Source organism: Colius striatus, chromosome 18 (genome assembly GCF_028858725.1).
Source record: "Colius striatus isolate bColStr4 chromosome 18, bColStr4.1.hap1, whole genome shotgun sequence".
NCBI classification, from domain to species: Eukaryota; Metazoa; Chordata; class Aves; order Coliiformes; family Coliidae; genus Colius; species Colius striatus.
The window spans coordinates 7,162,673-7,177,904 of NC_084776.1; the positions used below are offsets into that span (position 1 = coordinate 7,162,673).

General features: G+C 52.2%; 2 protein-coding genes across 9 annotated transcripts in view; both read left to right on the plus strand.

Annotated features, from left to right (window-relative positions):
- The first annotated feature begins 1,213 nt into the window (after positions 1-1,213).
- On the plus strand, positions 1,214-11,231 carry TSEN54 (tRNA splicing endonuclease subunit 54). Of its 3 annotated transcripts, XM_062010913.1 has the most exons (12): positions 1,214-1,278; positions 1,421-1,552; positions 2,721-2,784; positions 2,928-3,011; positions 4,876-4,974; positions 5,284-5,336; positions 5,687-5,785; positions 6,820-7,454; positions 8,001-8,061; positions 8,762-8,878; positions 9,444-9,627; positions 9,917-9,994. In XM_062010913.1, the coding sequence occupies exons 1-11, from the start codon at positions 1,250-1,252 to the stop codon at positions 9,592-9,594; spliced, it is 1,524 nt and encodes a 507-aa protein (XP_061866897.1). In that variant the 5' UTR covers positions 1,214-1,249; the 3' UTR covers positions 9,595-9,627; positions 9,917-9,994. The 3 variants fall into 3 exon arrangements, with proteins under 3 accessions (XP_061866897.1, XP_061866896.1, XP_061866898.1); XM_062010912.1 differs by lacking the exon at positions 9,444-9,627 and having other exon boundaries at positions 9,917-11,231; XM_062010914.1 differs by lacking the exons at positions 1,214-1,278; positions 1,421-1,552; positions 9,444-9,627 and adding an exon at positions 1,578-1,711 and having other exon boundaries at positions 9,917-11,231.
- A 1,432-nt stretch (positions 11,232-12,663) lies between these two features.
- LLGL2 (LLGL scribble cell polarity complex component 2) overlaps positions 12,664-15,232 on the plus strand; it is a 33,269-nt gene continuing 30,700 nt past the window's right edge. For all 6 annotated transcript variants that reach the window (XM_062010776.1, XM_062010777.1, XM_062010778.1 and 3 more), the window contains exon 1: positions 12,664-12,744. The gene's annotated coding sequence lies outside the window, so the exon portion shown is untranslated. The remainder of the gene's footprint in view (positions 12,745-15,232) is intronic.

Consider the following 15,232-nt stretch of genomic DNA (forward strand, 5'->3'; position numbering starts at 1 on the left):
TGTGGTGTTCTGGGATTACATTATAATGAAGCAGGCCAAGTAGCCTCCAAAAGACATGGATTTTTGGGAATCTGGAGGGAAAAGCACTGCCAGTGCATAGCCCACTGCTCCTCATACCGTTCATGAGTCCTCATCTCCCTGCGTGCCAGACCAAAATCTCCTGACTTCATTGCAGGATGAAGGCTCAATTCAGAGGAGGAAATAATCAGCCAGGGAGAGAAAATTAAACCATTCAGTGGAAAATGAAGGGGAATGGGTTTTGGATTCATCTGTGTATGCTGGCACCCTGTCAAAGGCCTGTTATTGGGAAACCACAGTAGGAAGCTGGGACTTTGGTGAGGGAAAGCTGTATTTTTCCTCCTCGAGGCTGTGTGACTCCTGCGAGCTCTCCCACAGCAACACGAGGCGGGCCTGAGGTGAAACTTGAACTTTTGGTGCGTTTCCCCATCAGATCTGCTCAGGCCTCCTCAGGCAGCAAATCTGGTTGTGTCAGCAGAGACACGAGGCCGTGCTGGCTGGATGCAGCATAAGCCACAGCAAACATTGACACCTGCCCAAGGGGGAAACCTCCTTCCCCAGCACCATTGCATCTGCCCTGAGGGCTGTGGCACCTGGGGCTCTGTGAGGAGAGGATGGGGCTGTCTTCTGCAGGATGCAGCCCCTTCCAGGCGATTCTGGCTGGTTCTGGACGGCTCCAGCAGCCCATCGCGGGGTGTGGCTGGTGGCACCTCTGGGGAAACTTAAGAGAGGGCAAAATGCCCCAGGGCCATGAGGGGAAAAGATGTAAGAGATGGCTCTGTGAGAGGCACAGTCAGAGAGTGAGAAGGAGGTTGAGGCAGCAGAGCAGGATTTCCCCGGGAGCCCCAGAGGAGGCCCTGCTGGAGCGGTTATCCACACCCGGGTCTAATTAATTGGCAATATGGTAATTTTCCGCCTCAGGACAGTAATCCGAGCGACCTGCCCGTCTTCACCTCGAACTTATTTTCTCCCCAGTGCTGATGAGTATCAGCATGTGGCCGGCAGCAGCCCCGGTGAGCCCCGGCCGCAGCCTCGGCCCCGGTGAGCCTCAGCCCCGGTGAGCCCCGGCCCCAGCCTCAGCCCCAGCCCCAGACCCCGCCTGGCGCGTGTGGCGGTGCCAGCTCCGCGCCGCTCGCGGTCCTCCCAGCCGCCAGGGGGCGGGCTAGCGGCCGGCTGGCTGTGGCGGCGTCGGGGCGCGGCGGCGGAAGGAAGCGGAGGCCGCGTTGCGCCCATGGAGCCCGGCGGGTCCCGCCGCCCGAGGTAGGGCCGGGCTGGGCGGGCGGTGGCAGTGGCAGTGGCAGCGCTCGGGGGCTGCTCCGCGGTGCCGGGCGGCTTCCCGCGGGTGGCCCTGGGCGCTATCGGGGTGCTGACCCCTCAGCGCGTGTCCATTCCTGCCCCGCAGCCGCAAGGCCTCGCAGCGTCCCGGCGGGCAGAAGGATTTCCTCCCCGACGGCTCGGCCGAGCAGGCGGAGAAGCTGCGGCTGTGCCGGGAGGAGCAGTGGCGGATCCTCTCCGAGGAGCGAGTGGAGCGGCTGTAGGTGCCCGGGAGCGGCCGGGGGTGTCTGGGCTGCGCGGAGCCCCTAGCACGGCTCAGCGAGTGCCTTCCCCTGGGAGGGATCGCGGCGGGGCCGGGGGTGTGTGGCAGCGCAGAGCTGCCGGCAGGCCCGGTGTCGGTATGAATAGAACCGAGAGGGTAGGTGTTGGCGCCGTTTCCTTGCCTGTCCCCTGCTCACAGCACCCCGGCACACCCGCGGCTTCAATGTGAGTGTTCAGCAAGACCCTCAAAGGGCCGCTTCGTTTTCTCAGGAGTCTGCATAATCCCGTAGCCTTTGCAAATCGAAGCCACTGTCTTCCTGGGTTGTCTGAGTTACACAAACCCTTGTGTGGCCTTGTGCAGATCCAGCCACCTCTCAGTGTCCCAGGATTATCAGTATTGGTGGTTTCACCAGCACAACCAGTCTCTGGAGCTTATGGTTTCTTGGGAGATTTTTCACATGCTGCCTCTCAGCACACACTTCCCCAGTTTGACCCACTGCTTTCTGGTGACAGTTTATCTGTCTGCACTGCTCAATAGCAGCAGAAAATAGACACGTGAAGCAGACCACTGGAGGCTTCAGAGAACGGTCACCTCCAGTAGACAAGCAGATCTGACGGGGTGGACAGTTACCTTCCACTGTTGTCACAGTTGAGTTTGTTTATTGATGTCTATAAATGTGTATCTGGAGCAGTAGTGGAGAGCTGGGAGGACAGCTGGGTAAGTTTGGATTTTCTCTCAGGTGGGAAAACTCTGGTCCAGACTAAAGAGCAAGTTTATGGTGGCTCCTAGAAGCATTAACTTCTGTTTCCTTGAGCCAGGTGCTGAAAACACATGTTTGCATTCTTGCAAAGTCACCCTCCAGTTCTCAGCTGTTGGTTTGTTTCCTGCTGCTGGGTGGGATACAGCCATTTGAGAGTGTCTTGGCAGTATCTGAAAGATTATGTGATATTCTATGGCTTAGGCTGCTGTAGCCTATGGACAGACATCTGCAGTGCTGGATAAAATCTTTGGTACTGCTAGATCCAGAGGATGGTGCCTTACCCTGTAAAAATGCCACCTGGAAGTTTGCTGCCTTTTGCTGCCTTCCTGAACTCTTTGTGTTACTGCAGTAGGAGTTGATGGTAGGAAATGCTAGTAATAACAAACTGATCTTTAACCTCTGCAGGAAGAATCTGGTGAAAGCTGAGTGGAAGCCAGGCCAGGGCATCGTAGAGCTGCAGACCCCTGCGGTGAGTCTGCTGCAGAGTGTACGCAGTGCCATCATCTCCTGGGGCCCCTGCAGGTGCCTCTGTTTGCTGCTTGAAGTGGGAGTGGGCCTGGTTGTCAGCAGGGAGCAGCCAGAGCCCATCAGGGGTTTGTGCTTCTGTTCCAGGGGAAGTTCTGGCACACCATGGGGTTCACGGAGCGTGGCAAACAGTGCCTGCAGCCTGAGGAAGCTCTGTACCTGCTGGAGTGTGTAAGTAGCATGCTTGGGTGTGGACAGGGGCATTTTGTCTTTCCCCAGTGGTAGAGGAGCTGTAGCAGCTTTAGTCTGAAATCTGGAACCACCTGACTTGTGTTGGCCGCTGCTGCAGTTTGAGCAGCTGACGAGGAATTGTCTCTTTTAGCCTGTTGCTGATGGAGCTGTTTCTCTGCAGGCCATGGGTTCATGTGTTCTACTCTAAAAAAGCCTCTGTGTCATTGACAGGGTCTGTTAGTTGGATTGGTAGCCATTTTATTCTGCTGGTATCATGTTTAACCTGCCTGTGTCAAATAGGACTAGGAGAGTTTCAGCTGATCTGAATTTCTGTTAGTACAGCACTAAAGTCTCTCTTAGCAGGGTGAGTGAAGCATAAGGGGCATGGTGCAGTCTTTGTTTGGTATTTCTATTTACTTTCTCTCAGGGTAATGAAACACACATTTATGTATCAATTTACTGAAATCTAGAGCTCAAGGGACTTGAACTTCCACTATCCAGGAAAACTCACTCTTCTGGGGATGTGGAAATGAGGTCAAACCATTCTCTTCTGTTCCTTGCAGGAGTTAATTGGAATAAAAGATTTGATACTGAGAAATCCTTTTCCTTAGAACTGGTGTACAGTTAATGAGGACATCTGAGACTGGTCAGTGCCCTCTCTGTCCTAAGCTGACTTCCTCCCTTATCCCCAGTGTATCTTACATATTTTGCAATGGCAGAGTTCCTAAGTTCATTAGCACAGTTCTCTTTTTTTCTGAGCTTGTTTAAGAAGCTGAAGGAATTAATGAAACTGTCCAGCTTGGTAGGGCCCTATTTAGGCACCAAGTCAGATCTTTCTGTGTGAATGGTGTTGGCATGGAAAGCAGTTACACAGTAGCCGGTGCTCTATGTGCTATACACTTTAGCAGAGATCTATGGTGTTGCTACTTGGCATCTCTCCCTAGTGTGCAGAAAGAAATGTGGCAGACAGGAGAGTGAAACCAATTGCTTTCAGTGCTCCATTCCTTGCAGGAAGTGCTGATTGGGGTTCAGTTGCATTTCTTTGCTGTAGAGAAGGGGTTATTTGTCTCTAATGAAGCCTGTTATCAGCAGAATAGATGTACTGGTGTAAAGGGGAACTTTTTTCTCTTAGCAAAACTTAAATCAGATTGTAGGCATCTGATGCCATCCCTTAAATCCTAACTGCAAACTTGGGGCTTTTGTACCTCTCGTGTTTTGACAAACAAAATACATCAGAAATACATTGAAATGAAAATGACATTGTACATTCAGCTACTGAGTACAAAAAGCTTTCCCTAGAACCAACAAAGACCAGTTAGATGCCTTCAGCCCATCCTGTGGGAGATAATGTGGTTCCTAGTGGTTTGTTTTCTTTGTTTATACATAAAGACATTTTAAAGAAAAGGGAGGAAAAAGAGGAGTAGCCTGAAACTGCCTTCTGGTGGTTAGTTGCTGGTGCCTAGGGAATCTGAATCACTGGGGCTTCGATTCCTTGGCTTCAGCTCTCAGTTGTGCTGATCCTAAATGTTTTTGTGGTTGCTTTGTATCCTGAGTCACTGATATTATCAAAGTTATCAAAAATTATCTCCCCAAGCAATGATTATTTTCACAGTTGAGCATTGTGCTGCCAGCTGCATCCTCCAAACAGATGCAGTGCTGGAGCAGGAGCTGACAGCTGTGAGTGAGAACTTCTTACCTGGCCGCTAAAACAAGGGGAACTGGTCATGGGAAAGAGGGACTGTAAATAATCTAGGTGGCACAGGAGGAGACATGGATATCGTGTGAAGGAGGATGCTGAGACCAGTGGGAACTTGCATGGATTTGTTCCCTGTGATTCTCTCAACAGCAAGCTTTTGCCCGGCAGGGCTCTGTTCAGCTCTTTTACAGAGATCTGCCCTTGTCGATCCAGGAAGCCTATGAGATCCTGCTGGCCCAGGAGACAATGAGCCTGCCACATTACCAGGTGTGTTGGGACCTCCAGCTGTTGCTGGGAGGGTGAAGGCAGAGACCCCAGCCTCTGCCACACAACCTCTTCCAGTGGCTGAGAGCAGAGTAGTATGGTTAGGGAGGGAAGGGGAGTTATCCTCAGTTTTCCTACTCACCTGCTTCCAGATGATCAGTTCCTGCTTACCCACCTTTGGCTTGGGTTGCGACCTTGGTGTTTTCCTCCTCTGCCAGTACCACACTGGATTTACCCAGTTGTAGCAGAGCTGAAGTAAACAGATTGGTTTTAGGGTAGTCATTTAACCGTCTTGCTTTCCTTTGCTCTAAGGTGTTCAGCCACTTGAAGCAGCTGGGTTATATTGTACTGAGATTCGACCCCAGGTAACCAGCTTTTTCTTTCCATGCTGCTTTCTCCTTTCTGAAGACCCTGAGCTGCTCTGTGCCCACTGCATGGCCCCAGTGGAACGGCAGAGAAGAGGACTTTGACCCTGCATTCCGACTCTTGGAAGGATTAAAAGCTATAAGTGGCACTCTACCCTTCCTTGCTCCTCCCTCTTGAGGAGGGGATTGGGAACATGAAATGAGGCACAAACTGAGGACCATCCTGGTCATGCTTGTGGATTTTCTGTGCCTGGAAGAAAGGTTTTTGTGGCTGTATTCTGGGGGCTGAGCAGAAGGGTGGTTTTGCTGCCCGCCCTGCTGTCAGCCTCTGTGTTGGTGTCTCCTTACAGCACTGTCCTGTCTCCCTATGAGAGGCAACTGAACCTGGAAAGTCACTGCCAGAGCTCTGAGAAGCACCATCGCAAAAGGAGGAGGAGTTCTAGCCCCCGGTAAGGATGTGGCCCAGAGCCTTCTTCCGTCTCCTCCCAAGCTCTGCAGCTTGGGAACAGCATCTTCAGCCCTTAGTGCTGTGGGTGACCTGTCTGGCACAGCTGCTTTTGGCTGTCCCCAAGCAGTACAGCTCTTTTCCCAGCCTCTGCAGTGTTCCCTTGTGTCACATCTGTGTTGATGCAGGGCTAAACCTCCAAACTGCAGTGATGGGAGGTCAAAATAGAATAGAGAGGTTGTTCAGAAGCAGCATGTGGCAGATGTCTCCCCTTGCTCAGACACTCCCTGTATAGTTTACATATTAGGAGAGCAGAGAGCACAGCTGGGACCTGTGCCTTGCTCGTGGCCTCTAGATGTTGCCAGAATGCAAACAAGCTGACACAATTAGTAATTTCCTAATAACTATGACAGCTTCCAGTAGGTGGCATCACCCCTTAAGAAACAGGGAGGATGAGACTGGTCTGCAGGTCTGTTGCTTTTAAGAAGTAATTGGGTGTCCAAGGACTTAGGAAATGTTAGGCATTGGGAGATAAAAGTTCTGGTTTAAAAGCTGCCTCATCTTTGCTGGGACCAGGAGCTGAATCTCTTACCAGTAAGAGGTGCTGGTGGGGAGGTTCCTGCCAGACCTGTGCTGGTGTGCCTGAAGGACTCCATGTTTGCATGGAGGTGTTTGGATCAATGTGTGGAGACTCCATGGCGGGTTGGCAATGCGTGTCTGTATGAATCGAGGCTGGGGTTCTCTGTGTGTTGAAGACAAACCTCTTGCGGGACTGCTGTGAAGTTTATTCTGCCTTTGGCATTCACTGCTTGTTTGTTCTGGCTCTCTTTTTCCCCTTCTCATTTTGTCACACACCCTCCTTCCAGCCAAGAGGTTGTTGTCAAGAGTGTGCAGACCTGTCTAGAGGTTCCTGCCACCTTTGCTGTCCTTCCTTCAGGCTTCAGACTGCTTTCTTCTTGTTTACAGGGAGGAAGCAGGATTGAAAGGGAATAAAGTTCCACCACTCTCCCTGTCTTTTATGCTGCTGCTTCTCTTTAGGTCACATGAGAAGAAACATAAAGTATCTGAGGACCTTCCTGAAGCTGAAGCAACCTCTGAAAAAGCTGGAGATGTCTGTGGAGACTCCATCTGCCTTCCTGTGGATGAAAAGCCCTTGTCAGAGCAGCCAAAGGAATCAGATGCTGGCAGTGGAAAGGAGGAGTTGAACCCAGTTCCTCTTGATATGGAACAAAAGGACTCCTTGAGTCCCTCCAGGAGCCCAGCTGGAGCCTGCAAGGAGAGGAGCACTGGCACCCACACACCCCGCTGGGATTTTACCACCATCATCTTGCCAAATGTGGCCCCAGACCAGCCCTGCACACACCTGCCCTCACCTGACAACGGGCTCCTGCCAGAGAATGTGCCGGGGAGGGAGGTTGATGCTGCTTCCTGGCGCACACGCATCAATCAGAAACAGGAGAAGCTGTCCCGGAAGGAGAGGGAGCGGTGGGAGAGGGAGAGGAGGTACAAGAGCAGTGTCAATGCTGACAGGGAGGTGAGGAGCTGCTCCAATTGGCGGGAATACAAAAGCCTTTTGGAGCAGAGGAGCCAGCGGAGGGTTTGGAGGCGGCCGCCGCATCTCTGGAACCAAACTGTCACCCCGCTCCTGCGGCCAGAGGAAGCTGCCTCGTCAGGTAGGGGCTCTGGGAACTGGACAGGGACTCCCTTTCACAGCCCCCAGCTCTGGGAAATTTTGCCTTGGTATGGAACAGCAAAAGGGATGATGCTGAACATAAGTTTAGGGGACAGGGCCTTGAGAAGGAGAATGTCAGAAGAAGGCCTAGGCAAAACAGGCACAGTGGGGCTGTGGACATGGGGAGAGAGAAGCTAGCTTGTCCTCTTCATTCCCATCTCTTTCTGTAGCCTACTCAAGTGCCAAGATAAACAGAGCCTTGAGAGGTCTTCTAATCTGTTCCCTATGTCCTACTGTATTGCAAGCCTTCCTGCTAGGCTCTAGGCATGTGAAATCGGGGCCAACAAGATGCAAAGCAATTGCAGAGGGTTCTGAGCCATGTGCTGGGAGGAGATGGGGAAGTTGAGGTCTTTGAAGTAGCCAGTAGTGACTGTGGTGCTGCCAACCATTGTCACAGGAGGAAGGGTCGTGGGTGGTAGTGGAGTGCTTGGAGTAGCCTGGGAGACAAATAGTTGGTGTGATCTTTTCCTGTTCCTTCTCCCCCCAGCTGCGCTTCTCCAGCAGATCAGCGTGCTGCAGCCCTCCCACATCCTGGATGGAGCCTCCCAGTGAGTAGCCAGCCAGCTTGGAGCTGGGAGGGACTTGGGGTGTCTTGTGACTGTCTGTACTTGTGATGTCTTCAGGATGCTCACAGCAGCAATTTGGGAGCTGCCTGGCATCCAGGGTGCTGAAAGAATCCAGTCCTCTGCTCCTTGATCCTGTTGCATCTGTAATGAGGGGCTGATGTTTCTCTGAAGTACCAGACCCTGCAGCAACAGAGCCAGAGCATTCCAGGCTGATTCAAACAAGGGTTACTCCCTTTTCCTGACATTCCATCTCTGCACCCCAGCCAAGTAACATCCCCCAGAGGTTTGGTTGGGTTTCACCTGTGCCTCATCCATGGAATGTGCTGCCATCCCTGCTGCAGTGATTATAAAACCTTGGCTGTGACATTGTTGGTTCTGCTCCTGTCTCAGAGTCAGTATGGTGTTTGTCTACAGTTCCTGGAGTGCAGAGCAGTGCTTTGCTTGCAAGGGGTTCTGCAGAGAAAGGGAATGTGGCAGATGCAGAGTGGGAGCTTACTCTGCTCTGACTCCAGGAAAGATCTGGAAAGTAGGTGGACAGTTGCAGGAATTGACCTTTGAGGAGTGAAGCCTTCCAAAGGGTCAGACTAGCCAGGCCTCAAGAGCTTTTGCTCCCTCTTTTCTCTACTGAGAAACTGTACCGTTTCAATACCATGTATACATGGATGTGTTCTCTCTTCTGTAGGCTGCAGGAGGACCCAGAGGCCATGAAGATAGACTTCAACGTGTATCAAGCAGATGCTGTGTCCAAGTTTAAGAAGACAAATCCTGGGAAACCCTTTGTTAGGATGTGTGTTAGGAGGTATCCATGGGCCTTATTCTGTGTTCTGAAACTTTGCAGTTGCTTCTTGTGGAAATTAAGTCCTAATGATCTGTAAATGACCCAGCTTCTTGTGAGCTTTACGGATCATCAGAGTGCCTTTGGGGGTGGTTCTTTCTTTCAGTTCCTCCTTTGTTGAAGGCTGTGGCTGGCAATCCCCCCAGCCCTTGCACTCAGCCCTCTTCATTTGGTCATTTGATTGCTAACTCATAGAGGCAGGAATAAGAGGCCACAGCTGTATTTACGCAATGCTGGTGAAACTCGGGTAGAGCTCAGTTTTGCAGGGAGCTGTCTCATACCTGAATCCACAGCCAGTGCAGATCCCTCTGTATTTCTGCAGAGATGCAGCTCCCCAGAGCTCTCCACAGGCTCAGGGCCTTGGGTTTAGTATTCTCATCTTTTGTTAAATGTAACTTCAAGATCAGTGTGAACAGAGGAGGAGTCTCCCCTTTCTTGCTGGATCCATCAGTCTGATGCTTAAACTCGGTAGGCAGGTACAAAGTTGTACCTATCCCTTTAACACTTATCCCTCCTCCACTCTCTGCAGCTGTAGTAGCCAGAGCCAGGAAGGCAGTAATGCACCTTTGCAAAGGTCTGTCATGAGCAAGCAGGATGATCCTTGCCTTAGAAGCATTTTCATTTATGAGCAAACAGACTCTGCAGATTTCAAACGAGAAAGAAAGCAGCTCAGATGTTGATCCCAGCAACCCAAAGATCTTCCTCACACAAAGGTATTAAGATTGCACTGGACTGGCCGTTTGCCCATAGCCCTGGGAGCTGCGTCTAATGGGCACAGCGTGGAGCAGTGTGCAGTTGGCCATGGTTTTGGCAGAGGATTTGACAGCTCCCAGTTCCCAGCATGCTCTGTCAGGGCTGGCAGCCTCCTGCTTTGACTGAAAGGGGTGAGGAGAGTCACTACCAACTCCTAAGCACTAAGTGAGCTGTTGTGATCGTTGGCCAGGACAGCTTTGTCTCTGTTCTTCTGGCTTTGAGAACAAGGGGATGTTTTTCTCTCTGCAGCTTTGATGAGCAGATCCCATCCCTCCGGGCTTTGAAGCAGGTCACTCATCAGAGCGGGGACGTCCCGGTGGTCTTTGCGCTGGTGGATCACGGAGAAATTGCCTTTTACTCGCTAAAGGAGTTCAAGCTGCCAGTTGATGTGAATCACTGACATTGCTGTCCTTTGCAGAAGTGATATGAGCTGAAGGGAGGAGCTTTACTCAGGATATGCTTTCTCAACCAATGAAATATTACAGAAAATAGAGCTGCTGCTAAGTGGAGCCTTGGGTAGTTGACTTCTTTATTCACTGTTACAGACTTCACCCAACAACATGGCTCAGGCATAATAGCAACATTTACAGCAAACAAGTATGTGTGGCTTAGCTGGGCATTTCTGGACTGGAATACACACTGCTTTGTTCTTGAAGCCACTGGTTCTCCAGCTTTCTCATCTCATGGACCGCTAGTCTGCCTTTTCCGTGTCATCTTTGGCTGACCTGTGGACTGTTAGAAAACACTTTGCTGGTAATCCTCTTGTCACATGTTAAGAACCACTCTGCTACACCAGTTGAATGGTTGGAGAGTCACTGAGGTCAGTCAGGGACTGAATAAGCTGATCAGATCAGTGGCAGTGTCCTGAGTCTTTGTTATTCAGCTGTGCTAGTAACTGTCAGATTGGATTCTTATCTGAAGGAGGCACAGCCCTAAAACACCCACCCAGAGTCAAGTTTCCAGGCACTCAAGAGCAGGAAGCTGTTCCTCAAACACCATTTTGTCAGTTGGAGGTCTCAGCCCCAGGGCATTACAAGTGGCCTCCAGCCTCATGCTGTAGCAACTGTACTGTGATGTGTCTTGGCCATGCAGCATTATGCCATTTCAAAGTCTGGCCACCAGTACAGACACACTGTATGCAAGAGCCTTACCAGGACTGTATTGCAGCCCTCTGTTTCAGCCTGACATCCTCCTTCCTGGCTGTGGATCCTTTTCTTTTGCAAAGGAGAGATCCCCAGTAAAGAAAGAAGCTACACATTCCTCATGAGCCTTCCAGTCCCGTGGCTGTTGTGCTTCAAGCTGAGGACAACGTGGCTTTCCAGGCCCTGCTGTGAGAGCTTTTCATTGGGATATCCAGGTACCAAATTTGCTTTAGCCTCTATGCAAAAGTGCCAGGTGCCAGAGGGTCTGCTGTGGACAGCAGTGTGCTGAGCATGGCAGTGTTTGGGATCATGGTTCTTCAGAACTGTAAGAGAAACTGGTTTAGATGCATTTTATTTGATATTTTTTGAGTTCCTTTTGGAGATGGGAAGAAGGTTAAGCAATAAAAAAGCCTTTTCCAACAGTGCAAGCTCCTCAATGTGGTTCTTAATTCCCCTAGTATATGTTATACAGAGAGAGACACTCTGGGGAGGCTGCTGGGACCCCTGTAGCACCAGCTGGTGAATGCTGCTTGTGGTCAGACAGCCCTGTGGCTGCGTAACCCCTCTCCTCTCCCTGTCTGTGTGTGGATCCACCCCCTGCCCGGTTCCTGGGAGGACAGTGTGTCTTAATCTCCATCAGCTGGTGACACTGCCATCTCCCTCCTGTGTGGTCAGAGGTATCCTAGCCCATGGGGGCAGGGATCTGCTGCCTGCACTGTACCCTGTCCTGTTTAGTGCACACACCCCTGTTATCAGGTGCTGGAAGTCAGCAGGGCTCTGCTGAGGTGAGGATCTGGCTGCTCCTCCCACACACTCTCCCTTTCCTCTTCCTCCTTTGAGCAGTGCTTTTGCTCTGATAGTCCAAACACCAGGGCCCTTGGCAGCTCAGTTCTGTGCCCTCAGCATTCTCCCAGACTATTTTGCAGATTAAAGGCAGTGGGAAGAGAGTTTCTAAGAACAGGCACAGGCCAGAAGAGCCCCAGCCTGACCTACAGGGCTCACATTTGTCCTGGAATTAGGTCAAACTCACTCCTGGTTGATTTCAATCAGCCTCATCTGTTATGCCAAGGTGGAATTGTATTGATGAACTCTACGAGAGCCACCCAGTGAGTTTCGCTGGGGCAAGGACTCCCTGATTCAGCACCAAACAATTACAGTTTAATAACCACTGCAGGGAGGATTGAGAAACTGTGGCTGCCTTGCTCAGCACCACACCATCTGATGGTGCCTTTACCAGGATGGGATTATGATGCAGACTGATACTACTGCTTCATTTTGGCCTGTGATGTCGGTTAGATGTTGCAAGAAGATGGCAGAAACGAGTATTTTAATTGAAAAGCATCACTCTGGAAGTGCTGACTGTTACCAGCCCCTCGTCAGAGGTACTGTCAAGCTTTTGCAGGGGTGCAGAGAGGTTGTTGGACCTGGGATTGCCATTGCACTCCACAATACTACTGCTTCCCTGCTGCTGGGCTCTGCAGCAGGACGGGCTGGCTGCAGTGCAGCGGGACGGCGGCGGCTGTGGGGCTCGTTCCAACTAAGGCTTCAACCTTCTTTTAAGCCTCAGCATCGCGTTCGCTCCGTGGCCTCGTGGGCGAACGCGGCCGGGAGGAGGGGGCCTGACCCGGGTGGGAACCGATCCGCTGCCCCGGGCTCGCCCGGTGCCCCATGTCCGGGTCTCCCGAGCCAGCCACAGCGGCGCTCGCGTTCTGATTGGCTGCGAGCGAGCGCCCTGATGAATTATTCATGACCGCGCCGGACGAAAGGGAGGCGAGAGCTCATTTGCATGCGAGGCCCCGCCCCTAGGGGCTGTACCCGCGAGGCCCCGCCCCGCGGCGCGCGCCCCTCCCGGCGGTGTCCAGGGACGGAGGACGCGGCGCGGGAGAGCGGAGCGGAGCGCGGCCGGGCGGCCCGGCTCGGCCCCAGGCCCCGCAGGTGAGCGCGGCTCGGGGGGACAGGACTGGGCTCGGCCTGACGGAACAGGCGCCAGGGAGAGTGTCCGGCCAGCGCGGCTCCGGCGGGGCTCGTCGCCGAGGGGGCCCCTGCGCGCCCCTCCTGGGCTCTGAGGGCTTGTTCCCGAAATCCCGCTGGCGGGTGTTCGCCCGTCTCACCGCCCCCGCGGGCATCCCCCTCGCCGGCTGCTGTCCCTCGGCGCTGCCCCGCGCACCGGCCCGGACGCACCGGGGTTACCCACACCTGAAGCCGCCGTGTCCCGATGCATCCCGGGACCCTGGGCCTCGGCCCGCGCAGAAAACTTCAGGCACTGGGGTGAGGGGTTGGCGGTTTTTGTTTGCTGCTGCTTCTTTTCCCTTTCTGCCTCGCCGGCTGTGCCGGGCTGCGGCCGAGCCCGTGGCCGCGGGGTCCCGCGGGGCCGCCGAACATCCTGGGATTTTCTGGCGGAGGTCGCGGCCGTGCCCGCCCGCCCGCTCCACAACTTCCTGGTTTAGCCCTCGGCGCCGGCGGGGCCGTGCGGGGCCGCCGCGCTCCCGGGGGGCTGCCGGGACCGGCCCCGCTGCCGGGGCTGCGGCGGGAGCTGTCCCGGCTCGGCCCCTCGCTCCCGTCCTGCTGCGGGACGTGCCCGTGCCCGCGACCTGGCCGTGCGGGGCTCCGGCTGCTGCCACCAGCTCGAAGCCGCTGTAATTAGTAACAGTTACAGTGTCTTCTCTGGGACGCTCTGGTAGCCTTTTCTTCTTCCTTCTTTTAATTCCTTCTTTCCCGTATTAATTGTGCCCTGTTACTGTTGGAGGGTTTTTTTCCTCCCCGAAGTTGTAAGAGGCTGATGGGTGAGAGGGAGCATGTTGCTTCTAACAGGTGAAGCCAGAAGGTGAAACAAGAAGTTCAGCCTTTGTCACGGGTTGTCCTGCAGTTGTGGTGTGTGAACAAGCTGGTCACCGACACCTCTCCTGGAGATGAGGCTCAGCCTTGGCTTTGGAGAAAGTTTTGTGTGGTTCTCTTCAGGGTTGTTAACGGTGCAGAGCAGTTGGAGCAGACTTCTGGGTCTGTGTTTCTGCAGTGTAGTGGCACAAAGCCTTCGACTCGTGTGAGGATTGTGACGAGAGGGGAAGACGGCTTTGCTGAGATAATAAAAGCAAAAGTTGTCCGTTGTAAGGTGTTACTTGATGGGCAATGCTGCTCTTTGTGAGAGCACTTCAGTCAACTGGAATATCTTGCTTTACCAAGTCCTGGGTGAAGCTGTGTGCCCAAAGCAGCTGCCTGGTGATTTTAAGCTTTTGATTTGGGAAGCTGGTGCTTCTGGCAAGCAGGATGCAAAGTGTTGGTACGTCCTGAGGCTTCTCCGTGCATCCTGGCACGTTCCTTGTGAAGGCAGCCTGGCCCACAGAGGGGACAAGGATGATCTGTGCAGGTAGTAAGCAGCCCCTAATCCTGCTCAGTGCTGCTTGTAACGGCTTCAGGGACTCCATTTAATTTATTATATTGAAAAAGGTTCCCAAACATCTTCACAGGGTGGTGCTGAGGAACATCTCTCACTTGTTTTTGAACAAATTGCATGTGCTGTAACTGCTAAGCAAAGAAAATTATTGGAGGAGTTAAACCAGTTGAGAGTCTGGTATTTTCTAGTGGCTTTTTGGTACAATAATGTGGTTATTACTGGGAATTGTTTATGGAAGAGATACAGTTGGGTTTTTTTTCTTGGCTGATCTAGAGGCTTGAGAGATGTCAGAGAGTGAGATTTTAAACGTAAATAAAGTAGGACAGTTAGTGCATAGCAATCAAAGTGTGTGATGCTGTTAGTAGCATGATCTTTCTTAAAATCATTTACCAAAGGAAGGACTGTCAGTAGCTAAAAGTGTGATTTTGGTGCAGAAATTCCATGGAAAGTGGAGTTTTCTTCTGAAAGTTTCTTCTGGGTAGATCTGTTTGTGTGTTGCTTTAAGAAAGAAATGCTTTCATGGTTTACTCCATTGACCCATGATGTCTGGTGCAAAATGGTGTTCCAAAGTTAGAAACCACTGTGCCATTTGAGTCATGCATCATAATGGACATGTACAAAGAGTTTTGCATCATGTGCAATAACGTTCAGTGCAAAGACTTTATTCTGCTGTAGCGTTTTGAAACCGCGTTGTCACGCTCCCATGACAAGGAGAACACAGGAGCACTCAGAATGACACACAAGGTTTGCACAACTAGTAAATTCGTTGCAGGTGGGTGGTTCCTGGTAACTCCAAGCACAGAGATGTGAAAGTACTTGAACTTGCCTGATTGGTGTGATTGATTCTTAATTCTTTTCCAAGAGTTCTTGGGGAATAATTGTCTGTGTTTGGGAGGGCAGACACCTGCACACAGTGTTGACCCAGGCTGTTCAGTTGTTTATTTAACTGCCTCTCTCCAGGTTCACAAAAATAACTGCTTTTTACCCAAGGATCCCTTGGCTTTTCTCTGTGCTGGTGCCTGACTGCAGTAG